Raw genomic sequence first — 27,651 nt, forward strand, 5'->3', positions numbered from 1 at the left:
TTTGATATGCAAGACGAAACACAAACAAAAAACATTAATATAGAAAAATTTAATACATATTTCGTTGAAAAAAAGTATACATGCAAATATACATTATATAATAAATAGATATTAGAAAAGAAAAAAAAATAATTATATGTAAGTAGTTTCTAATAAAAACTCAATGTCTTTTGAAAAAATCAATAAAACAAAACAATTATATGAATATGTATAATATAATATTATTTTATTTTATTTTTTAAAATAAACAATCTAATCGAAGTACTTTCATGTATTTTTTTTGTTTTTCCTTTTTTTTTCTATAAATGAAATGTCTAGACTTTCACAACCTCATTAAAGACATCCCAAAGGAAGAGATTTTGTTTGTAGGTGGAGATTTAAATGGACATGTGGGGAACGGCAACAAAGACTAAGAGGACTGCCATGGTGGCCTTGGATACGGAGCTAGGAACCCTCCTGGTGAAGAAATTCTAAACATGTGCAGGTCGCATATTGTTATAGTGTTGAATACTATGTTTATTAAAGAAAGCCGGCACCTTATCACTTATATCAGATCGACTACCATCTGGTATCTAGATTCATGAAGCCACTAGTGAAAGATTTCAAAGTGATATTAGGAGAAGCGATCGCCCAACAACACCGTTTCCTCCTACTGACAGACTTTTTTATGGAGAACAAGGTGACAAATAAACAAAGAGAGGCTATCGGGGGAATCAAGTGGTATAACCTGGAGAAAGAAAAAGGCGATGCATTTATCTCTGTTATGAGAAATTACACTGGTCTACAAAATTTAATTTTTTTTTTGGTGCTGAGACTATGATATACTTTTCTATAAGTTTTTGATGTGCTGAACTCGAATCTGAAGTCAGAAATATCCTATCAGCTCCCGTTTTTGAAATATTACAGTTAGAAAGTTCGAAAAAATCGTTTTTTTTACTTTTTTGGAGTTAACAAGATCTTCCCCACATGAACCAAAATATATTTTTCTGAAGGTTTTGGGTGTTTTGAACTCGAATCTGAAGTCAAAAATATCCTATCAGCTCCCGTTTTTGAAATATTACCGTTAGAAAATGCCACTTTTACCACTTTTTATTTTATGCCTTAATTTGAAGAATTTTTTTTAAATATAATTCATAACGGTTTCTATAAGAACTATTTTCCTTCTTTCGAGACCTGTTTAAATCTTTGCAATATCTTTTTTACTGTCGGAGATATCTTAAAATGAAGTAAGTGGGTTTTTATCAAGAAGAAGATGAAAACGTGATATCTGTTTGATACATTACAATAACCCAAAAAACTGACGATATCTCGAACAATAAAAGAGATATCGAAAAGATTTAAAAAGATCTTGAAAGAAGGAATATAGTTCTTATAGAAACCGTTATAATTTATATTTAAAAAAAAAAATGTCTTCACATAAAAGCATAATCTCAAAAGTAGTTTTTTACATCTTCTAACGGTAATATTTCAAAAACGGGAGCTGATAGGATATTTCTGACTTCAGATTTGAATTCAGCACACCGAAAACCTATAGAAAAGTATATCTTAGTCTCGGCACCAAAAACCTTGTAGACCTGTGTTATCTGTGCAAAACCACAAGCAGACTACAAAACGAAGAGTGTAGAGTCGAGTGCCAAGTCACTGCTAAAAACATCTATAGGAAACTACCAACGCGAAAAAGAAACATGGTGGTGAAGCAATTAAGTCAAAGCAGTGATATCAAGAAAAAAAACCGCTTTCCAGGCTTGGTCCGAATGCTCTCCTCATTATAGAGATGAAAAAACACTACTCGAAGTGGACTACAAAAGCTACAAAAAAGAAGCAAAGAAGAAATGCGCCCAGCATAAAGCAGAGAGAACGGGAAGCATGTATTGCGAGCTTGGAGAAATATCTGACCCAAACAAGGAACTGCGACAAGGGTACAGCTATCTTCAAAATTGCGGCTCAAAGAAGACAGAATGCCCAGGAAATTCGTTCACCAAAGTTCATTAGCGATACTCAAGGCGTACTACTTGTGGATGACGACAAACGACAGTTGGCGACAATATTGGGACGAGCTTTTAAAAGAGGATATACTTTCCAACAGCCGAACCTAATTTAGACGAAGTATTCGACCTTAAAGTCGAAGTTAGCGTGGCGGTGAAAAACTCCAAGAAAGGAAAAACGATTGGTCCAGACGCAATACCCTCTGAGTTCTGGATGAAGATGGGAGACATCGGGTCTAAATGGCTCACGATTCTCATCTCCAAACTCATCAGCGGTGACCAAATGCCAAATCAGTGGAGAGAAAGTTACCTACTTCCAATCTACAAAGGAAAGGGACACAAACGAAAATGTGATAACTACCGATCGATTAAGCTGATGTCACACACCATGAAGATCGTCGAACGGATTTTGGATGGCCGACTGCGAAAAATAATATGGCTGTCTGATGACCAGTGCGGGTTTGTCTCGGGTAAATCAACCACAGATGCCATACAGAGTTTAAGAATCCGATTGGAAAAACACCGTGATTTCGCAAATGATTTGCATATCTTTCTTTAGTCGCACTACTAGAATGTGGAATGCATTACGCGCCTCAGTTTTTCCCTACCATTTTAATGTTCAGAACTTTAAAACCAATGTGCATCGGTATCTCCTTTTACATCCCTTCCTCATTTTCTAAAGCTCGTACTGTGTATACATACATATTAAGGGTACCCAAAACCCCTTTAGTGCGCGCTCATTATAAAAAAAAAAAAAATATTGTGCTAGTTGATTTCGATAAGGCATTCGATAGACAACCGCGTGATCTGATATGGGTGTCCTTGAGACAGCGAGGGGTTCCGGAAACCTACGTGCGGATGATCATGGACATGTACGAGGAAATAAAAACGAAGGTAAAACAACCCGCAGGAGTCACCGAAGAGTTCCCCATGAAAGTCGGTGTGCACCAAGGAAGAGTTCTGAGTCCTTTGCTCTTTATCAAAGTCCTTGATTTTCTGCTTGAAGGAAAAGTGACGGATCCGAAAGTGAATCATGCAGCCATCATAAGTGAAAATCCAACATCCTTGCAATGAGTACTTGATGTATGGGTCGCATAAGTGTAGGGTGGATGAAGTGCCGAGAAAACTCTGTCATCTTTTGTGATAGAAAAATGCCCCCTACACTGAAAGAAAGCTCTATACTGCAGTTGTTCGCCCAGCACTTACATACGGTTCACAATGTTGAACAATGTTCAAAACGTATAAGAGTAAATTGACAGCAACTGAGATGAAGATGCGTCGCATGACAGCAGGAGTAACAAAGCTTAATTGAATCAGAAGCAAGAGAATAATCCGAGGAAGCCTCCAAGTCAAAAATATTCTTGGATAAAATACAGCATGACTGTTTAAGCTGGTACTGTCATGTACAAAGAAGAAACCCTGAGAGCCCAATTCAAATGGCGATCGCATACTACGTTCCAACGTAATCACGAAGAAGTTACAGGCCTAAGAACTCATGTAGAAGACAAATGCAATGACAACATGGAACCATTAAAAACAGGGAGGCCTGCCGACGTTTCCTGAGGTAAACCCGGCGAGTCCCACATGTGGAGCCGTAGTGTGAAGCAGTAAAGTGGGAGAGCTATGATCCCATTTGAGATTATGACTGTCGTCGATAATGGAGAAGAAGAAATGATGCGATTTGCACATTTCCCTGAAAAAAATTATCATCGCACTTTCTTCACGATCGCACAAATCCGGTACAGCATAATTCCTTGGAAACAAAATAAAACATTCGAATTGTTTTAACGAGAATATAATAATCGGCCGTCAGAGCGGAAAATTCTTGAATTTCATAGGAATCAAGGTATACTTACAACGACCACTTTTGCAAAAAGTCAAAAAGTGAACATTTTCAAAAAAACAATGATGCAAAGCTTATTTTTTGGTTTAAAAAAACAATTTTTGTAGTTTTTTTTTTAGACCAAATGGCACTAGAAAGAAAAAAATGTTTTACTTTTGTAAATTTAAAAGTGGCCGTTGTAGTTCATGCTTTGAGGTGTGCTTCCGACAGGTAAAAACTCTCTGATTCGTATGAAATCGGACAAATTTCCTCTCCGACGGATACCTGGTTAGGGCCGAATATTGAAAACTAGTTAAGTTCCGAATGTTAAGATTTTATAGGGGGGCGCACATTGGGGAAAACTTGGAAAAAACCCTATTATGCAAAGTGACAATTTTAAGGATTTAATATTGGTTTCTTATAGTTAAATAGTTGTTTGACCAAGAAATAATAACCGTTTGTCAATAAAAATATATTTAAACGTCGAATTAAACACTCAAAGTTGAAAATTAGTAAAAAAAGATAAAAATTCTGGTACTTTTAAACGTTCCGTTCACAGTCTAATCTTAACTTTTTAGACTGATTCTTTTACTAATTATTCATAAATAATATTTATACATCATTTGAGCAAAAAAAAATAAGATATGAAGATTTTTAAAAGAAGAAACACTTAAATGTTGCTGTTATTAGTCTTTTAAGGTTTTAGGAACTAACGCCATTTGCCGCCATTGTCTCTTTATTTCCAGCAGATAGTGTAGCAAGAATTCCCTGCAAAGATCTCATCCGGAACCGTCCGGATCCGTCTCCTAGAACCATTTGAAGTTGAAATTTCATGCATTTTAAACCTGACTTAATTTTTTTGTTGCCAAAACCAAAATATACTTTTCTGAAGGTTTTCGATGTGCTAAACTCGAATCTTAAGTCAGAATTTAATCAGCTCCCGTTTTTGAAATATTACCGTTAGAAAATGCAAAAAAACGTTTTTTTTTACTATTTTGGACCCTATACTTTTATATAAGCAATATTGTATGAACATATTTAGTAACGGTTTTTATTAGAACTATTTTCCTTCTTTCAAGACGTGTTAAATCTTTTCGATATCTTTTTTATTTTCTGAGATATCTTAAAATGTAGTAAGTGGGTTTAGCATCATATATCATAAAGGAGATAATGACGGTATAATTTCTATGGTAGAAATTATTGCCAAACAACTGAAGATATCTCAGGCAGTAAAAAAGATATCGAAAAGAAAATAGTTCTAATGGAAACCGTTACTTAATATGTTCAAACAATTTTCCTTATATAAAAAAATTAGGTCCGAAATAGTAAACAAAAAACAACTTTTTTTTGCATTTTCTAACGGTAATATTTCAAAACAGGAGCTGATAAATTATTTCTGACTTCGGATTGAAGTTAAGCACACCGAAGACCTTCAGAAAAATATATCTTGGTTCCCTCAAGTCACGTTGTCTTCGTTAAATTTCATGCAAAAATACTAGTTTTCAAGTTTTTTCAACTTAAATAGCCATTTTTCACTTTAGTGGGTGGCGCAGTGGGCGGAAATTACTGGTGTTGATTTATCTTCTTATTTTCTATTATTCCTAAAAATCTCATCAAAAAAGCTAAAGTAGTTTAGATTTTACAGAGTTTTTTCCACTCTCCCATACAAGGTTCCCCACTGTGGGGCGCTAGTTTCCACTAAGTTTGATGATCCTCTGGTCTATTTTATTCCTGTTGTTTTCAGATAGTTTTTGTTTTTTTTTTCAATCCAAAATTATTTTTCATACATTAGTCATCATTTTTAAACATTTGATTTCAAAGATTTTACTCTTTGAAACCAATCAAACAAGTTTTTCCCCACAACTTGGGAAACCTATTCATTGAAATTAGGAAAAAGTTCCAAATTCGATGGAAAAATTTATTCATGATAGCTATTTTTTTGGGAAAAAACTCCCGGGAATATTTATTTGTGATAGGGCTGACTTATAGGTATATTCTCCAAGGATAGTAGGTTCACATATTTTTTTTTTTTAATTAAAGAAACGTTAATTGTTAGAAAAAACTTTTCATTTTGGAAATACATATGGCAATTACCGTTTATTTTGATCCTAACAAATTAAATTTACCCTATAGGGAATCACCCAATCGCTTCTGTGGTTCGGGTTTATAGAGCTTGAGATACAGACAGATACATAGACAGAATTGCGAGACCTACTTTTTTGGCATTCCCCGTGTTCAACGCAAGCCACCTGAACTTAAGATCTGAATTTTCAGAGGCTCTGATTGGTCACATGTCATAAAAAGTTAGGTGGCATTTAGTTACGTTTTTTGACATTTAGTTACGATTTTCAGGTGGAAATTTTTATCTGAAAATTCAGATGGGTGTGTTTGTGTTGGTGAAGTTGGTAAACGAGCCAAATGTGCTACACATTAAAATTGAACTTTGTGATTTTAATACAAGTTATAAATGGATTTGTTATTTGTTATTTCCTCTGTGTTTGGACATTTGTTGCGGTGTTATTGTTATTATTTGTTGATATGATATTACAATCCATATGTAATTAATATAATTTTGTGTTTTTCCTCCGCAAAAAAGGAATAATGAAAACAAATGAAATAAAAAAAAATTAATGAAGTTGGGGACCAAAGCAACATAAAACATACATAAGTGGATAGCATATAGCAGAAAGGGATGTTATGAACCCAACTACATAATTTTTACAAATGTGTACTAAGATCTCATTGAAAATATTTATTAATAACTCTGTTTTTACAATCACTATTCTAGAAAAAAAATGTTCTTTTTTTAAATTCAATCCAAGTAAAGAAAAAAAGTAGATTCTTCGTTAATGTCACCTGAAATTCAGATGATTTTTTGCGTTCAACTTCAAAAAAAAAATCTGAACTTAAGTTCAGATGTTGGGTTGAACCCGGCCATTCTCATCATCGTAATGTTGTGCCTCATTGTTATCTCGAGTTCGATTTTTTGTTACGAATCCTCAACATACCCTATGTCTATAGTATCTATATTGCAAGTACAAATTTTAACATTTTCAGCCAAAATTTCAATCAATCGGGACATAATAATTTGTACATGTCATATTTTAGTGGTAAAACTCAAAATCTGAAATAATAAAAAAGAAATCCGAAATGTTGGAATTTTTTGGGGGTGGCAATACTGATAATACCACCATATAGCCAAAGAATTTATATTTGTTAAATAGTAGACATTATAAAACGTCATGGGGAAAAAAGAAACCACCACACATACAGACAATGCAGCCATTTTCTCGCTCTTCCTCTGTGATATGTATCTAGCAGCAGGTGATTTGGAAAAGTGGTGCTAAATGCCGTGTGTGTAAGGGGAAGAAAAAACGAGACGTTAGCAATTTAATAACAGCTTATCATCATTCGTCAGTGCGGTGCAGATGTTTTTCATCTTCCCTATTTTGATGAATGTAAATGAAAAAGAGGGGTGGTAGAATTCATACATTGCTGCTCTTTCAATTTGTTGTTTTTTTTGTTTGTGTTGTTTTCTTCTCCCTATTCATATTGTTTGCCTACCCTACAGTCGATTTCCGGCGCCGCAATGTATTTAAAGTTAGACAAAATTTGGGGAAAATGTTAATACTTCTTTTGAAGGTTGCCACTTTTACCCTTAAATAATGTTAAATTTTGTTTTGCTCGGAATGATATTTCTTTTTTTTTTTAAGATTTCAATGCTTAAATTAATATTTTGATTCCGTATCTGCTCCTAGATATAATGATTTTGAAATATTCGAATCCCAAAGAAAATAATTCAAAACTGTAATTAATCTTTTGTATCGGACAAACACATATTGGGGAATCAATTGACATTTGTCATTTAGGCCTAGTAAGCAGATCAAACTAAATTTTAGCTCCCATACAAATTATCGAAAAAATTTAGCCGTTTTATCGATAATTTAACAGGATGGTAAAATTTAGATCGATCTGCGTTCTAGGCCTTAACAATTTATTTGAAAACTATTTCTACTTTCTCTACTTCCTTATGTGTATCTTCTGTACTTATTCAATAGAAATAAAATGAAACTGAATTTTTCAATATGGCATGCTCTAAAAGAGATCCTTTGCTTTTTAATCCAAAATTTAAACAAATTAAAATAACTTAACTAAGAATTATAGCAAAAATGCAGATCCAGCGCGGTGCAGAGCGCAGGGCATATACTTAACGAAAGTTGAACGAAACGCGCAATATGTATGTTTCTGAAAACATGACTAGTATCTATAATAAACATACCTAATATGTGCGCCAATTAACATTTTTGATTTCCATCATTATTGTAAAGGCCCAATTATAACATGCAAATTTTCGTTAGATTTTTGACATTTGCTTATGTTTGCTTATACATAAGCAAATGTCAAAAATCTAACGAAAATTTGCTTCTGTTTGCAAAATTAGAGCCATCAATCACCATTTAACACTACAGATGACGAACCACAGAATACTATTTTGTTCTCAATCTGCACATACACGCTCATTTATTTTGAAATAATTCACATGCACACTGTCTCTGTTTGTTTTTCGTGTGTATTTGAACATACATGTCAGATTCACTTATGCGCCGAGCGACTGAGATCGCTCTTGCTTATGTTTGCTTAAGTCAACGAAACTGAGAAAAAATTAACGAAACGAAGCTTGACTCTATTCAATAGAGCGTGTATGTATTTCCACGTTTGTCGATTAAAGTTGGGTCTTAAAAACGCACCTTGAATTACACAAAAATATTTAAAAAATAAGTTTTCTTCAATCCACACTTCATTTATAAGGTTTAATTTATCCTTCCATCATTTTATTCGGAGAAATTTACTCGTGTAGTGCGATTCCGAGCTCACGGCTTTGAACCGCAAGTTAAGCATATGCCGTACGCACATATGCGTATTATGGCTATTCCCATAATAATTGTGTATGTGCATGTGTACTCGGTCATGCCATTTTGACATAAGCCCATATGCGAGCTCATTCTTAATTATAGATGGGCCTTAAGACTGACATAAAGTCCACATGCCTATTATTGTTGGGTATTAATTTTTATCCGTTATTTTAAATAAATACAAATATCATATAAAATATGTATTTTATTTAAATTAAAAAAAAAAAAATACAAAAAACGCTGATACCCCCATTCTCACAGTCCCACTTGTGAAAGTCACAATTCTTCGTTAAGTTTTATTGTGAGTTCTAATCTGCTAAGGAGATCACAACTTTGAGAATTTTTTGGTGACTGTCATAAGTTGTGACTGTGGGGGAGAAAAGGGGTGTTATTCTAAGGTTTGTGAAAATTTTCATTTTGACAAGAATGTCATACATAGGTATTAAATAGTGATGTTAGCACCATCTAGTTTTGTTTCTTATGGTGTAAACCTACTAAGCGAATTTCTGTGAGTAAGAATTATAACTTCAATTGCGTGTACATATTTACACACACTCTTTTCTAATTCTACATTAGTATGAAAGCTAAATTTTATTGATATTCTATACCTACGTACCTACTGTCTCCGAATTCGTAAAAAATCTATGAGCAAAACTGTCACACCCGTAACACAACGAAAACGCCCATTAAAAGTTTGTTTCTTTATATAAAAATTACACGTAGGTATCAGCAGCTTAAACTTTAAGAGCAATTTCGTGTGACCAAGTACCTAGTTCATTTTAATTCTTAATATTACTTACACCTATTACATTAAAAAAAATAATAATTAAACTTATATCAAAACCTAATTCTAGAAAGTTTGGCCAGATATATAACAAAATAAAAATATAAATATACAACAAAAATTTCAATACAAACAAAATTGCATTACATTTTTTCTCCAACTTGTGTGCAAAATAAAACGAAATGCCAAAAATTTAGCGAAAATTTCTCAAAGAGTGGGAACGCTAATTTATCAAAAATTTTGCAACCGAGACAACATTCATTTCTGCATATACAGTTTTTATTGTAGACAATACAAAAAAAAAGCAAAATAACGCCGCTTTTGTCCATCCGATATTATACCATACTGTCAAACTCAATTTGTCAATGTATTTCAATATAAAAAATATAAATTGTGTGTGTTAGAATGAGACCAAAAGATCAATATCGTATACTTTTCTTCTCTCATTCTCATTTAACAACCTATACACAAAAAACGAAGCGGAGAAATAGAAACACACCAAACGAAAACGAACACAATCATCGAATCGACGACTCTCGACATCGACACCAACTGTGTCCGCGCTTGTTCGTTTTCGTTTCGCATTGGGAATTCTGTGCCTGGCTTACATGTTCGTCGTCGTCACTTTTATTTTGAAAGTTTAAATTTGTGTATTTGACAAAAAAAAAATATAATAAAAAAAAAAGACACGGCAAGCGAAATATAATAAATTAATTTGCATGTTTTCATTTAAACCGTTATTTGATGGAAAACAAAAAATAAAAAAACTACCTCTTGTTGAATAATAAACTAAAATAAAATAAAACTACAGTAGACTTTCAAATAAAAAAAAAAAAAAATAAATACATAGCAATATACCTATATACAAAAATATTTTTTATACAAAAATAAAACAATTGTGAAAAAGTGTAAAAAAATAAATTTTAACACAAAAACAAGAAGAAACAATTCTTCACACCAGGTAGGTGTTGTTAATAAATTATTGTAATAGATTTTTAGAAATAAAAAGTGCATAATATAGTTCAAATCTCTCAAATGAAAATATATGAAGAAATTATAATGTGTGATGCATATAGAGGAGAGCGAGGCGTTTTTGTATATATAAAATTCTACAACATGTATAACGGATGGGTGCAGTTGCTAAACTCATCCAAGAATATACTATACCGTGTAACGTCCCAGTTATTCTATTTTCTTCTCTTTTTTTTTTTCTTCCTTTCATTAAAAATGGTTTCATTTATATTTTTAATGTTAGTGCTGCCAAAAGAGTGTTTTTTTGTTTGTTTGTAGTGTGAGAGATGTTGAAGTATATTTTTTTATGAACGCGCAAAATTGAGTTGGAAAAATTGCAAGTTGCAAGTCGTTTTTAGCTCAACTCTAGTAGTTGTAGTAGATTCTAGATTAAAATACTGTATTTTATTTTAAAAATTAGATTTTTATTTTATTCGTAGATTATTATTCCCATTACACTTTTATAGTTTAGTGGGACAATAGAATTTTAGAATTGAATTCTAAACAAAGTGGTAACACTGTTTTGTTTTTGTGTGAAACCTCCTCAAACACAAAAAAAAAAAAATATTGGCATTTACACTCGTACAGTAAAAATATATCTGATTTTGTTATAAATTCGCCTTTTGAAAAATGGCTGACTGATACTGCTCGACTGTATTCGTAGTTATATATTTTTAACTCGAGTCTAACTAACACTTAACACAAGTGAGACACAGCTGTTACTTATAAAGTATTTATTTCATTTAGAAGAAAAACCTAGCTGTCTTTGAAGAACAATAAGACAAACTTCAAGTTTTGTGCGCTTGGTAAAAACAAGTCATTATTGTGTTTACCAATATTATCAATTATAATTCCTCTATAACTTTTCTAAGAGAAAAGAAAGACAAAAAAAAAAAACTAGGTACCTATTGTGTGCTACTTTCTTAATAATATAACGATCTATTCCCGCGAAATGCCGCATATATAATGTGTATGTGAGTGAGGCAATGTATTTTGTTGTTTTTTTTTTTTTGCTACGTAAGTATCTCTACGAGGCTTTGTCGTATATTTCTTTATGGTTTTAAATTACCCAGTATAAAGTATAGTGAATTTCTTAACAGTTTTTCTGTTTTTTTTTTTTTTTTGCTAGAGTATCAAATATAATATTTTCGGTGACAATTTAATACCTTTCCAGATAACTAATCTTTTTTTTGTATATATTATATATTTTTTCTCATTATAGATAGCTACTTCAAAAATTCAATACAAAAAAGACAAACATCTTTTTTTCCTTTAAATTTTGTATATCATAATAATTCATCATCAGTTTTCAAGAGTTGAAAAATATAACCCCAGGAAATATCAATTAATATACAAGAGAGTTCCCATTATTTATGGTTGGGTATATAAGAAACCCATAGGGTTGCAAAAAAAGGAAGGAACAACAAAAAAAAACTGCTAGCTTTGAAAGAGCAGCAACACACCAACAAAAAAAAAAGAAAAGTAACAACAATAATCCAGCATAAACAACAACAAAATAAGAGAGTGTTCATACAGTGGAAAAGAGAAAACACTATAAATATAATATTTTTTGTGTGAGAAGGTGGAGAAAAAACATAACTATCCATATATATCTGTCTCTTAAGCTGTGTTTGTATATTCTTCATTCAAACACACACACACACACACACATACTTAAAATTTAAGTCGATGGTGAATAATTTCGTTGTAAATTGAGTAAATATAAAACACACAGTGTGTGTTATTGAGCAGTTGTGGAAGAGGAGATACAAAAAAAAAAGGGAAGAAAAAAGACACCAAACACCAACCGTTGTGTTTTTTGTTGTATTATTTTCTTATTTAATTTTGTGTTGGCTGAAAGAACAAGCATTTATTATATGCCTCTACAAAGTTAAAGAAAAAAACTTCAATTTAATAGAAAATCGACAATAAAATAAAAAAAAAAAGAAATAATTAAATACAGCGTACAATTTGATAAAAAATAAAATTTAAACAAAAAATTATAATCATCTCAACAACAAAATGACGTCTGGCAAGGATACTGCGTCGTTTTTCGCACATGGTAACACAAAACAATTTGAGTTTTGTTATAAATTATATCCACAAGTCCTTAAACTTAAGGCTGAAAAACGCAACAAAAAGCCGGAAGAACTTATTCGACTTGATCATTGGTAAGTTTGTATTTTTTTTTTTTTTGGAATTATAATTTTCATATTTATTTAAACTAAAAAAAAAGTAAGTAGGTATGAGTTACTGACTGACTCTCTAGGTACCTACCAATTTTGTTCTTGTTTTTTTTTTTTTTTTTTTTTTAATTTAAATTCGCCGCGCTAACACTTTGATCCTTTGCATGACAAGGTGGTGGCTTGATGATAAATACACGACACTGAATTTGTTTGGTGGTAGTGATGGAAAAAAAAAAGAAATAAAACTTCCAAGTGATTATTTAGCTTGATATTTTTAAGCTAAATTATTAAACCTTAACCTTTAAATAAAAACACAAAATTTGAAATGAAAAAAATCTGAAAACACCAAATGTGTTTTTGGACAATTCCCAAGATTCGCGCCCAGGATTTTTTTAATTTTTTTATTTTGCTTCCTTTTATTATTAACGAGAAGGGAAAACAAATAAAAATTTTATTTTATTTCGAAAGCCTGTGATCAGTGTTTACCATTTAAAAAAGCCCTCTCGTTGGAATTGGCTAGAAAAACCATAGGAAAGATTGCATCTAGACTACATTGGGGCCTTTTTTTTGGAAATTACTTTTTGATTATAGTTGATGCCCATAGCAAATGGTTAGAATGCATTAATATGAATAATAACATTACTTGCTCTAAAACAATGGATCAAGCCTGGTCAAAATCATTTTTATATCAAACGAATTTGAAAATTTTCTGCGCCAAAACGGCATTACACATTTGACATCCCCTGTAGGCCATCCCGCCTCAAATGGGCAAGCTGAAAATAGCGTCAAAATTGTTAAAACAGGACTAAAAAAAAGCATTGAATTTGAAAAATACAAACTGCAATTTTAACAAATTGTTATTACATTTTTGTTGGACTATAGGAATTCCATCCACGGTACAACTGGTTTTTCGCCAGCTCACTTAAATGTTCAATAGAGACTTAAGAACAAGGTTTGATTTACTTAACCCTTTTAAAACGCAAACAAAAGTATTGCAGACAAATTAAAACAAAATGTCTTAAAAATGCAAAATAACCAAAGAAAAAATTACATCGGGCAAAAAAAGAAAGAAAATTGACGATTGTGAAAGATGGTGAAAGATTTCACCATACCAGGGAAAGTTCAATTTAACTTACAAATCAATAATACTATAATAGAACAAATAACCTCAATTAAATATCTTGGCATTGTGTTAGATATGTAAAAAAGTGTCAAAAAAATTGTCCTTAGAAGGACGCGTAAAAACATTTCTAAAAATAGTGCAATAAAAGTGTTTAATGTAACTGTCAAAACCAATTTTGAATATTGTACAAGTCTTCTCTATACTAAACAATACTAAAGTGTGATCGGTATAGAGCAATAACTTCAATGCTTGAATCATTTAACTGGTTAAATTTCAACCAAAGACTTTATATGATGGCAATGGTATTTGTATTCAAAATAAAACACAATCTTTGCCCTGAATACCTACAATCCAGTGTACCTACAAGAAGAGTAATACCATACAACCTAAGAAATGTAGAAGAGTTCAATATTATCCGGACCAGAACTAGTAGAGCACAAGCCAGCATACTTTACATGGGATCAATTTGAAAATCAAATAATTATATATGCCAAAACTTATACTAATTAAAATTTATAGGTCAATTATTTTGAATGTAAAATAAATATCAAATATAAATTAGCATTAAATTTAAATGGCCACTGAGCCAAATAAAGCTCAAAATAAAAAAAAATAAAAAGTTCAATAGATTAAAGGAAAAATCGTTCGTATAATAGGTAAAAGATATTATCTGGTTGAAATCACTTCAAAATGTTGTTCCTCTTCGCCAATTGTGGTGTATCCACATAAAATGATAACACATTATTCACTTCATGTAAATATTCTTTATTAATAAATATAATGAGCGAATTAGTTATTCAGTTGATGGCACACATTAGACTGACTGTTGTAAGTCTACTTGCATACAGTCAAAGTAGTTGGTTCAATACGTTTGACAGAGTTACCATATGCGTTTATAAACGCTACACATATAAAAAATGAAATTTAAAACTATAGACCTGTAGACAAATTGTTTGTTATTAAAACTCTCCGACGTAATTTTTTGCAAAACACAAAGTTTTTTTAAGATGTTTAATTGTTCAAAAAAAATATGAATTCGCCAAAGATTGTTCCAATGTCCACTCTTCTTACTGAGCTAGCGGAATCTTGTATTCATGCATTCAAGAATAGAAATCAAATCGATTGTGTTGTTAAGAACTTTAGTAAAGCATTCGATAAACTCTTGCATCAAGTTTTGGCTACAAAAATTGACCAAGATTGTATTTAATGTCAATGTTGCTTGTTAAGTTATACTCTGAGTTTGAATGGTTTTGAATCTACAAGTTTTACTGACAACTCTGGAGTTCCGCAAGGAAGCCATTTAGGTCCGATTCTTTTTAATTTATTTTTAAATTCAAAAAAAGTACAAACTGAAACAATCGGCCTTTGCGGATCACATTGTAATTGAAGATAATGGAATTGGTGAAAATGAGCATAACATCAGTTAAATAAAACATGTAAACAAATGCAACAGACTGGATGCGTATGAAAGTTGTTATATTGAAAAAGAAATTAAAAATTTGAATGCAGAAGAAGGAGGGATTATAAAACGGCTGTTCTCTTTGGTTTAGCTCATACACGTTATTTTGCATATCCACTGTTTGATGTTGTTACAAAATCTGTTGCAGATTAATAGAGTTAGTTCTGATGATGAACGCCAAAGAAATGCATTCGCGTGTTATAGTGTGGTTCAAAAAAGATTTTTTCGAATATCTAAATTTGTTCCACTTATCTTTAACATTAACGTTGTGAAATTTCAAGTCACTATCTTAAGTGCAAGAGGGTGCTGATAACAGTTCAATATTTAGGTTTTGTACGTAATCTTAATTTTTTTTAAATCTTTTTTAAAAGTTAATATTTTATTCAAGTCATATTAAATATTTTTTTTTTTTTCAAAAAAATGTGAGGAATAATTAATAATAATTACAAAACAAAAAGTGAAAAATCTTTGTACTGACTCAACAAACAATTTTTCAATATCGATCAGCACCCCCTTCTTTAAAAGATAGGAAGCTGAAAATCCAACGGTATGATACTAATAGGATGTGGAATAAAACTAGGGGGTGGCTCGACCATTTTTTGAAATTTTTGTTCCCATACAAGCGTGGACCAGCTTAGCGTGTAATGTAAATCTTGTAATTTTTAATTGTAATTTGACTTTGTGTTTTTCGTGTGCAGCAATAAGTTGTTGTTTAAAGATAAAGTTTTTATTTATTCATTCACTTTTTCGTAAAATTATGCTCACGATGTTAATATGTATTATTGATCTTCATACTTTTTATAATTGGTGTAGTCGTTGACAAATTTTATTATTAAACTTTACAAGAAAGTTATCTGTTTTGTCATTTTTATAGTGTTAATCTATTAAATGTGAGTTAAGTTACATTAAACAAAATCAAACTTTGGTATGCGGAGAAAAATATCTGAACAAAGATACCAGTTAAGCAATTTATAACGTGCATAGCAAAGTAGTTTGCATGCCTTGTCTGCATGTACTCTACAACGCTTAACATAAGTAATCAAACTACATTGGAAATATGTACGTTTCTCAACATTATTTAACTGGAAGTTCAGATTACTTACATATGTCCAGGTTCTCTCATGGCACCACAGCTAAGGGTCAATCAAGTACAAATTTAGTATAAACAAAAGTTCTACTCTACATCCTCAATATTATTTGGTGAAGAAAATCGGACCATAAAGCTGTTCTCAATATTTGGCTGTGCAAACTTGACTTTTTTTCAACTCTTGTGTCCTCCCTAACAAAATAGAGCATTATACAGTAGTCCAAATTTCTTTATAAAAAAGAGTAAAAATTGTTATTTAGACAAAAAAACCAAGCTTTCTGAAGCATTTTTAAGTTTTCCATTCGAAAACTATACAAAGTCCATTTAAAAGTTTTTCATTTTTATACTGTAAGCCAATGTAGTTATGCTTTAAGTAATACCTATAAGTTATCTGTTATGTAAGGGACGCTAGCAACGATGATTACTTAATCACTTTCATCACCGGCTCGTTTTCTTCCGCCACCAGGAGACCAGTAAGACTGCTTTCTTCTGCTATTCAATTTACGTAAAAGTCTCAAACAAGAAGCGTTAAAATGCAGTCAAAACTAAAGGTAAACCGGTAGTCTTGAAAAATTAAAAAAAATGGAAACAATGCATTGCGCAGAATAGACCAACGTTTGTCAGGCTTTAAAGGAAGAAACATTTTTAAGATCTATACTAAAAAATAAAAATGGTTATATCATTATAGTTAAAATTTTGTCAATGAATAAAAGAAACATAACATTTTCTGTCTAAATGATTCCAATTACTTTTCTAATTGTTCAAATAATTGCCAGCTAAACTATCATTTAGGCCCCTTCACGTGAATAATTTAGACTCATATTTTCAAAGGCTAATTACATTTTCGAAATATCCTAATCGATATTCTTTTTTAAATTAAGGTACCAAAATGAACTCCCAAAAACAATCAAGCAACGGGGGAAAGACGCACATATGGTACATGAAGAACTTGTTCAAACAATGAAATGGAAGCAATCGGTAAGTTTAAAGTTTGCAAAATATATTGGTTAGCTAATTTAAATTTTTAATTTGATTTTATAGCGTGGAAAATTCTATCCACAACTTTCTTATTTGGTCAAAGTTAACACGCCGCGTGCAGTTATGCAAGAGACTAAAAAGGCATTTAGAAAACTACCAAACCTAGAGCAAGCTATAACAGCTTTATCAAATTTAAAAGGTGTTGGCACTACAATGGCATCGGCATTATTAGCAGCTGCTGCACCAGATAGTGCGCCATTTATGGCTGATGAGTGCCTTATGGCAATTCCAGAAATCGAAGGTATCGATTATACAACAAAGGAATACCTTAATTTTGTACAACACATTCAGACGACGGTGCAGCGATTAAATTCAGAAAGAGATAGTAACTCGTCATGGTCCCCGCATAGGTAATAAACTAGATTTTTTGTTTGTCTAAAATACATATATTAATTTGCTTTTCTTTCGCAACAGAGTTGAATTAGCATTGTGGGCACATTATGTTGCATCTGATTTAGATCCAAATTTACTCGAAGAAATGCCAGATGGCACAAATTTGGCTAAGGTCCTGGCATTAAATGGCACCACGTCCACAGTCACATCAACAACAACAGACAATGAAGCCGATGAGAACTCAGTATCAAATGATTCCGTTTCACAGGAACGTATCGATAACACAACACAGACGACAACCAATACAGATGATGGTACAACACCACCGTCAAATCAATTTGAACCATCTGATGAGAGCAATTTGGAACCTCCATCGGCACCAGCAAATGGAAAAAATAATGGAAATGGTAAGTCAATTCATCACACAAAAATGTATGCTCTGGCAAAGATTGTTCAATGTTTTTTTTTGTTTTATGCGAACACAGGTGTTATTGATAGTTTGGATGAAAGCAGTTCCAGATCAGAAGACAGCATGGAAAAACCAATTACACCTATGGTAGCAAATGATGAGACAAATGACAGTGATACAACACTGAGCAGTGGCAAAAGGTATGTTATGCCTTCATTTATGAACTCTTGATGAAAAAAACGTCGTGTTAGGAAAACAGATCACAGCACATATCATCATAGGACAACTCATCATGGGCAGCCCATCATGAGAAAAGTTATTACATGTTTCCATTGGAACAAATTCATATTATTTGAATGTTCTTCTTCTGGGAAGGGACATTCTTCTTCATCTCTTGATAAAATTTTCCATGTGTTAAAATGTCCTTAGTGTCATTGCGTTGTCCATGATGGCTTGTCTATATATTGTAATCATGTTGTTGTATACCCTTTTATTAAAGATTATTCAATGCTTTTTGCATTAAAGGCCTTAAACCGCTATATCCAATCCTTAATAATTAAAACGGATATACAAAAATTTAGAGTCCAAAAAGTGAATAAACTCATTTCATCGCATAGTAGTTTTTGTTTATTTCGTCTGTTTTATTGTTTCGATTTGATAGTAACATTTTATTTTTTTTTATTCCTTTCTTTATTTCCTTTCTAGATCTCTACACTGTGAAAGCTCGGAAGACCAGAACAGTCAGCCCGAGATTAAAAAGATAAGAAGTGATTAAAATTTGCATTAAATTAAAACAAAGTAATAATAATAAAAGAAAAAAAAAACAGAAAAAAAACAATAAAAATACAATAAAATTCATGATCATATGAGAATGAGAGTGCTGAGTGCACATATACACACGTCTTTCATCACCAAGCAAATAAAACAAATTAGAATTAGAGAGAAAAAAAAAGAAAAAACCAATTATATATATAATTATAAACTACTGATACCACACTGCAGCGAAATAACGTCTACTTTCGTTCTTTTTCTTAATTTAATTTAAATGTTTTCGTTTGGAAAAAATGTGAAAATGTGAAAAAAAAAATGTATTTTCCATCTTTTTAATTCCATATTAATTAAACAAAAATACATATATTTTTTAGTACGTAATCGAAAAAGAAATACGAAAAAAAATTTTATTATACTTCACAAGAAGGAAGAAAAAGGAAAAAAATATTCCACAAAAAAAAAAAAAAAAAAATCAAAATATTCTGACGAATTAATTTGGCGAGAAAGAGACCAATAAAAAAAAAATACAAAATTGAATTATTAAACAAAACAATTGTACACTAACACTGTATGATAAAAATATGAAGAGGAAAACAATTAAACACAAAACTGCTAAAATTACTTAAAAATCATTAAAATCTAAAATAAAAACCAAGTAATAAATAATAATAAAACACCAGATGCGGAATCCACGAATATTATTTTTAAATTATTTATTAGTCAAATACATCTTAACAATGATATCAAATTTATATAAAAAAAATAAAAAAGCTTCGGCAAATGTTAAGCTGTATAAGAAGTAAAAACTATACAACTACTTATAATATTTTGAAAAAAAAAAGATTTAATATAAAGTTTATATATTTTTTTCTATTTAAGTTAACCCATACACAAAAAAAACAACAAGAAATTAAGATAGGAAATTATATTTCACACACACCAACACACAATTGTATTATGTTTGTTCTTTTAAACAAGGAGTTCAAATTCAACTCTGAGGAGAAACACGTCATTTTATGTATGTCCTTTTATGTCTCTTTTTTAATTTTAATTATTTTATATTACAAAAAAAAACAAATCTAAGCTATAATTCTATTAAAAACATGTACACATTCTACATTGGAACATTCCATTTTGTTTGTTGTATTATTCTTTGTGTATTTTTTCGTTGTTGTTTTAAACAAGAAGAATTTCATAGGATCAACTCGGCACATATCATCAAAGGACAACTCATCATGAGACAAATTATCACAAGATTCAATTGGTACAAATCCATTTTTTGAGTTGAGTTTTATTTTAATGTTGCTTCGGGTGTTTTCATAAACGTCGGAAATCTGGTTTAGTTACAATCGTTATTTTGCTTTGTTGCATCAATGAACACACAAATTCTGCAGAACGTCTGCAGGTCTGCTTAAGTACAATTTTCAGTAGTCACTGAATGTTCATAAACTTCAGACAAAACCAAAATGACCACGGAAAGAGTTTTCACGAAAATATTTGCTTTTAATAATTCAGAAAAGTCTATCGAATGCAAAGTTTTCATTTATGCAAATGACAAATATCAGGTGTAAATTCACAAACACTTCACTTTAGAGATGATCATTCCTGTAGCACGTTCATAAACGTAAATAATAAGCATCACTTAAAATGTCAATTGTTCATTATTGCAAAGTTGCTAAATTGTTTATAAATTAATTATTTTTATGAAATTCAGGGAATATTTTACCAGCGCACAAATTAAACTTCTAAAAGAAACGATTGAAATATGAAGGTGAATTTATTGCAGGCAGAATTCGAAGTCAGTATTGTGGAGGAAAGTTCTGCAGGAGATAAAATGTGTGGCTCCAGATTTTAATGACAACAAAGAGTTTTTATTAGTATCACGTCCATCATTAAGCAAAAATTGTTTTTAACGTTAAACTTTTTGTCAATCAGCATCGCATCGTAATCAGCTGAGCAACGATCAGCATCGCAAAAAGGCAGTAATACCTAATCACTACCAAATAATTTGACGTTTGTGAATTTACCCCAGGTGTTTAAAAATACAAAACAAATATTTGAAGCGTAAATGTGCAAATATAAAATTTCACATGCAGTCTAAATTTATACATAAAGGGACAGATGTCATGTGCACAAATGATATCTGTATTTTTTTTAAACTTAAAAAAACCAAACTCTAAACTATAAAATTTTGACGAACGACGCACATCAAAATTTTCACTTTAGTACTTTTTCACTAAAATGAAAAATTTATTTAGTAGGTAATATTAAATTTACATCAGATTAATAATATCGATTTTGGTTAAATGCTAAGAGCAAATGCAAAATAAAGCATTTTTCTGAGCCCCCTAATGCTAAAATTCTCAATTTTATATTATTATTTCATAAACCACGTTTAACAAGCTTTTTCTTTAGTGAAAATCAATTTTGTTTTTCAAAAATTTTTGGTGTCCCAAACTTTTCGAAAAATTAAAAAAAAGAGCATTTGTTTGAACCACCCTAATAAACATTTTTGCTTCCCAATGATAATATTTTACAATATTAGCATTTATTATACAATAAAAACATCGAATCAAGAGCCAAATAAATTTCTTCGTAAGTTCTGCAACCATTCAATTTTGGCTGCGCAAGCTGCCCGACACGACTTTGACCACGACATGACGTTTTTGAACAGCATTGGACTAAGTTATGGCGTTTTTAATTGGCAATCCGGAATTGTTCTTCGATTCGGAATCCCAATTGAACAGTTTTTTTTTTTATTCCGAAGAATCTGAAGTTTGGCGTAAATGTATTGGTTGAGTTTGACATGTGTCACATTTCAGTTGTTTTTGTGCTGCAAACATGGAGGAAGTGAATGTGAATGTGTGAGGGATTCTGCTTCTGATTCTGTTTTTAAGACAAGAAGAGAAATTCTCTTTTTTTTCAGAATCAGAACTGTCAGTTTTGCCCAATTGAACGCATTCAGATTGATTTTTTTTTTTGCTTTCAATTTAAAACGCCATTACAGTTTGTACGATCGCGGATCTGACTTTATGAACATGTCTAATGCAGGCCACTTTTGTGGCGTCAAAGAACACAAAACCTTCAAAAGTGCAAAAATAAGTACTAAAAGGGTACTCTCATTGGAGTGAAAGAAAACGACATTAGACGGACGTTTATGAAACCACCCTTTTTTTTGGGAAGGGACTGTTGTAGTCGTTGTGTTTTTGTTTCTCTTGGTAAAATATTTCATGTGTTAAATTGTCCTTTGCACTGGTAAGTTAACTTGAAACCAACCTTCACAATTTTGTATCGATCAGGCTTGTAAAAGAATGCAATCTTTTGTGAATGCAGTCTTTGACATTCAGTTACACAATTCCAACAAAAGATTGCATTCATTGACTTACACTTGAGACTCAAGCCTGGTACGCTGCTCGCGCTCCCATACAAATTACCGAAAATTTTTAGCCGAGATAAAATGGATCCCATACAAGTTATCGATAACTTCAAATTTTGCAATCACCAATCATTTTCCATGAAATGATTGCAATCTTTTTTTTCCCCAATCAAGAATGCAAATGAATGCAAAAGACTGCCAAGGAATGCAAATGAATGCAAAGGACTGCCAAGGAATGCATTTCATCTAAAATGATTGGTGATTGCAAAATTTGAAGTCTAAGTCTCAAGTGTAAGTCAATGAATGCAATCTTTTGATTGAAGTCATTAAAAATTGCATTCAAAAAAGATTGCAATCTTTTACAACTCTGGTATCGATAGCTTCGGATGGCAGAGACTTTCGCTTGTAAGGCCGTATGTGAATTGCGCTAAATAGTTAACACCGTGTAAAATTTTTGAGTCTATTGAGGTGAACAAAAAACTTTCAACAAACAAAATTTATTGTTCAAAATTTTTTCTGCCATGCCTTTTTAATAAAAAAAAAAAAACAAAAACATCTGCAAAAAAAATTTAACCAGGTCCCAGAGCCCAATAAATTTTTAACAGGTGAAAATGTTTTATTCACCTCAATAGTGTCCAAAATTTTACACGGTGTTAACTATTTAACGCAATTCACACACGGGCTAAGGCTCGGCGCACACATGGATTTTGATCGCGCGATTATTCAGTCGCAAATTAGATGACGCTTTTTAAAAAAAATACAAAAGAAACCGGACGGAGTATGACCGATCTTAATATATCTTTGCTCGTAACAAAGTTACGTCTCTCATACGTAACGTCAAGGGAGCATATCTTATGAAACGTCTTGACCCTAATTAGAACTCAAAAACCCTCTGGAAAAATTAAAAAAATTTCGGAGTTATAGATTCTGAAAAGTCTCAATGCTCATTCAGTCCAACTGAAATGAGCATGGTACTTGTTCCAGATTCGTCTGAAGCGATATCTTTTGAAGTTGGTGAATTCTCCTCTGATGACTGCTTCGAATTTAGTTGTGCTAGCGACTTGGATGTTGAGAAGGCAGTTCGCTCGATCATGTCTAATGCAGTGGGACCCGATGACATGTCACCAAAATTTATAAAATTAATCCTTCCACTTCTTCTTCCATACCTTGTACACATTTTTAATTACTGTATATACAGTCGTCAATTCCCTGTAAAATGGAAAAATGCAAAAGTTGTTCCAGTTCCCAAAAAAACCAAACCCCAAAAGCCCTTCGTAATTCAGGCCGATCAGTCTCTTATCATTCCTGTCGAAGACGTTAGAAAAAATTTTGGCTGAACAAATACGAGAAAGTCTGAACAGAAACAATAGCATTTCAATTTGGCAATTAGGATTTCGGAAAAAAAACATAGTTGTGAATCAGCTGTGACGCTGTGTTAAAAGTAACCTCTGATTTAAGAAGATCAATGGATCAATGGAATGGTTGGTTTTTCTCTTCCACCCTACAAGCTGCAATGAGAGGAAAAACTCCACAGTGCTTATATGTGGTAGTTTTCCCGTGCATTTTAAATGGCACCAACACATTTAACTGTGGAGTTGAGCTCAAAACAATTAAAAACAATTTAAGTGCTCAGTAGGAAATAAATTCATAAAAAAATAATATAATAAATTCAAAACACGAACCTTTTTTTTTTATTTCTGTACATATTTATTGAAAGGTGGGTGCCTGGAGTGAGCTATTTGAGCTATTCAAGTTCATGTACAAACCAAAATCAGGTTTAAATTCAAAATTTGTGAGGACATCTACTGGTGAAAGGAAGGTATTAAACGAATTGTACTTTTCACACGTATTCACAGATAGGAAAACAAGAGAAAAATAAGAGAGATTATCTGAAATTAAATTTGCGGGTGTTTTAGGTAAGGGGGGTACGAGTCGGCTCTCTAGGTATTCCTTCCTCTATGTTAATGGTGATGCTGGATTTTTCAAAAGCCTTTGGTTGCATTGACCACTCAATTCTCTTGGGGAGGCTTAAAAATAACTTTAAATTTTCATGTTCTACCCTTCAGTTAATTTCTGGTTATTAAAAAAATCGCTTATTACAAGTCGAAACAGAACTTGGAAAGTCTAATCCTTTGCTTGTCAACACAGGCGTCCCGCAAGGATCTGTTTTAGGCCCTCTTTTTTTTGCATCTTCATAAATGATCTGCCTGATGCTATTATAAACTGTAATGTGCATATTTATGCAGATGATGTTGCAATTTATCTATCTAGAAGACCTGGGTTGCTAGAAGACTGCGTTGCCCGAGTAAATGAAGACTTGTAACATATTCCTGGGTGGGCTGAGTTTAATAAAATAAGATTAAACCTGTTGAAATCGTTTGGAATGGTGTGTTCAAGAAACGAAATATCAGTTCACGATGTACCCTCACTTAATTTAAATGGCTTTATCTTACCTTATGTTGAAAAAATGAAATATCTAGGCTTTATGATAAATAGTAAAATGAGTTGTTGTGACGCTACATCAGACTCTATTAGAAGAATCTACGGTGGCCTGCGGAACCTTAGAATATCCTCTAATCTACTGAGTCCTAACATGAAAATATACCTTGTAAAATCATTACTGCTGCCTTTTTTTTCCTTACAATTGTATTGTATACTCTTGTTTAGATTCTGAATGCAAGCGTAAATTAAATGTGGCATTCAATGACTGAGATACATATATGGTTTGCCGAGGCATAGAAGTGTTTCGAGGTACACTGAGGGAAAAGCCACCATAAAACAACGTTAAATCAATGAAAACCACATTGATTTAACTATATTTCGGAATGATTTTGCGTTGAAGATGAACATTTTAAAATCAACGTGGAAAAAAGGTTAATTTTTGATGGTTTCGTATCTTAAAGTCACATAATTCAAATTAGTTCAACTTTGAAACAAAAACTTTTCAACTTCCCATTTATTTTTTCCCTCAGTGTATAAAACAACGCTATTGGGAATGAGTTTGGATGACTTTTACAAATTTAGATCGATCTTGAAACTTCATGACATAATTCATAATAAATGTCCTGAGTACTTGAATGAATATGTTAGTTTTCTTCAATCACCTAGAGGCATTAAAACACATGTCGGAATGAAAGTAGATTTCAAACATTATTAATTTTCATGCATATTAGGGTGTTTGTTATTTCCCAAAGTGATGTATTCGGGGGAGACACCCCCTAGATTTTTTGGGGGTCATTAACCCGTGCCTCTAGGGTCATACTTTCCCCATACAAATTTGTATGGTAAATTTTTAACTCATACATAAAATTTTTTTTCCCTCGAGTAAATCATCTTTTTTAAAATGTTTGATAATTCTGGTTGGAAAACAGTTACTTTAAAAGATCACATTCAAAATTTTCCAGTAAAATAATTTTTTAATTTTCGGAAAAAAATAAATTTAAATGTATGAAACAGCAAAAGTTTCAAATAAAAATTTAAAAAATTAAATTTTTTTGATTTATACACACATTTTTGAATGAAATATTTGAAAATATTTAAAAACCAATAAAACTGCATCAAAAATTGTGTGATAGGAGGTGTACTTTAAGAATAATAAAATAAAACGTAGAAGCAAAAACTACGAAAACAGCTAATAATTTCAAAAACCGAAATAAAATATAAAAAAAATTTTTAACGGGAAATTTTGACTGTGATCTTTTAAAGTAACTGTAACGTGCTGCAGTCGTGCTGCAGCGTAGGTGCGGCGGTCAAAAAGTGCTGCGGACGTGGTGCAGCGGTGGTGCGGCGGAATTCCATTTTTACTCGGGATTACAAATATATTGAATGTAAACATTGGTAGTTATTTTGTAACTGTTTGCATAGTCTTTTTATAGAATTCCATGAAATTTGGCGAATAACTATTTTTTGATAGAAAATATTTACAAAATAGTCATATGCAAAAACAAACAGTGCTGCTAAAAACATTCCGGATTTTTTTTGTCATTTTCATCAATTGAAATTTTAAAACACAAAACTGTAACAAAATATTATTATTCTAGGTCGTTTATATATCAGTTTAGCAATTTTAACAGAAAATAGTGATCTTTAATGCATACAAACATTTTAAAAATTTAAAAATGAAGTCTGAATTTCAGCTGTGAGCCCCTGAGCCACCCCTCAATGCGCAACAGGGCTCCAAAATTCACCAAATACCAAGTTCAATATTGATTCATTTAGCCTTAAGTTTTTAATACAGACAGACAGGCAGACGGACTTGCGAGACCCACTTTTGTCCTGGTTTGGTTTGCGTTTCTGTATGATGTTGATAAGGATAACTTTGGTCAGACAAATAATGAAAATTCGATTACAAGTTGAAGTTGTGGTATAGAGTTGTAGATTCTTTAGAAAAAAGTATCATTCAAAACTGTAAGTGCTTCCGTTGTTTTTTAATAACTACTCTTGATGTATCTAAAGTATTTTTTTTTTTAGAAAGTTGCTTCTCTCTCCTAAACGGGGGGAAACAATCATAGTATTAAACCCCTCTACAAAAAACCGATATAAATTTTTGGTTCCTAAGTTATCCTACTTCTTTCTCAAATGTTTCTTTTAATACTTGAGTAAAACTAAAAATGCGAAATAAAGATAGGTTCTAATGGCCAAAATTCGGTTAGTTTTCAATGAAAAAATTTAATAAGCCCAGCATTTTGAAGGAAATTTAATGTAATTTTTTTATTAGAGCAATCTCCGCTCAAAAAATAGATACACTAAAAAAAGAAAAAGTAAATATTTTCAAAAAAAAAGTCCTCCAAATCCATCGAGTGATACATAAAGGCCTCTTTAAGCTCTATTCGTTACTGAAAACCAAAAATTTCTTGGACGTCTGGTTTCTGAATTATTTGCAAGTGAAGCGTTCAGATGAAGAACCGTTGTTTATAGTTTTTGGTATATAACTTTTAGTATGGAAATGATGGAGATTTAGAAAAAAGATCTAAAGCTTTTTTCTTAACTAATGACACTATATTAATGCCGATAACACAAAAATTTAAATTGTCATTTGACACCTTTATCCGCTGGAAAAATAAAAATTGTCACTTAACTTCTCAAGGCTTCAATTACACGGTGTTACAAAAATGAGGTTTTAAAATATACGCGGGCGGAGATCTATCAGGTTTTGTAGAGCTAGTCGCACTGAATACGAAACGGTATTTGAAAATCCCCTAACACCCCCAAAATCTGGAGTTACGGGCAAAAAACGGTTTTTTGGACCTTCGCCCATTGAAAAAATTCTAGCTTCGACAATTTTTTACCCATTTTCGATTTTTTTACAGTTTCTGATAGAAGATAAATATACCTTTTTAACAATGTATAAAACA

The 27,651-nt window shown here is 31.8% G+C and overlaps 1 protein-coding gene across 2 annotated transcripts; it reads left to right on the forward strand.

Annotated features, from left to right (window-relative positions):
- The first annotated feature begins 10,025 nt into the window (after nt 1-10,025).
- LOC129920513 (uncharacterized) lies at nt 10,026-19,399 on the forward strand. 2 transcript variants are annotated; one of them, XM_056001801.1, is made up of 7 exons: nt 10,026-10,465; nt 11,738-12,686; nt 17,252-17,348; nt 17,412-17,758; nt 17,823-18,148; nt 18,227-18,350; nt 18,856-19,399. In XM_056001801.1, the coding sequence occupies exons 2-7, from the start codon at nt 12,538-12,540 to the stop codon at nt 18,923-18,925; spliced, it is 1,113 nt and encodes a 370-aa protein (XP_055857776.1). In that variant the 5' UTR covers nt 10,026-10,465; nt 11,738-12,537; the 3' UTR covers nt 18,926-19,399. The 2 variants fall into 2 exon arrangements, with proteins under 2 accessions (XP_055857776.1, XP_055857777.1); XM_056001802.1 differs by lacking the exon at nt 10,026-10,465 and adding an exon at nt 11,049-11,532.
- The last annotated feature ends 8,252 nt before the right edge of the window (nt 19,400-27,651 follow it).

The sequence above is a fragment of the Episyrphus balteatus genome, chromosome X, assembly GCF_945859705.1.
Source record: "Episyrphus balteatus chromosome X, idEpiBalt1.1, whole genome shotgun sequence".
Lineage (NCBI taxonomy): Eukaryota > Metazoa > Arthropoda > Insecta > Diptera > Syrphidae > Episyrphus > Episyrphus balteatus.

Bases quoted from the DNA above. Each gene is read 5' to 3' on its own strand.
- LOC129920513 (XM_056001801.1), top strand. From the start codon at position 12,538: ATGACGTCTGGCAAGGATACTGCGTCGTTTTTCGCACATGGTAACACA. The intron at 12,687-17,251 runs GTAAGTTTGTAT...TTTTAAATTAAG, and splicing joins CTTATTCGACTTGATCATTG to GTACCAAAATGAACTCCCAA. The intron at 17,759-17,822 runs GTAATAAACTAG...CTTTCGCAACAG, and splicing joins TCGTCATGGTCCCCGCATAG to AGTTGAATTAGCATTGTGGG.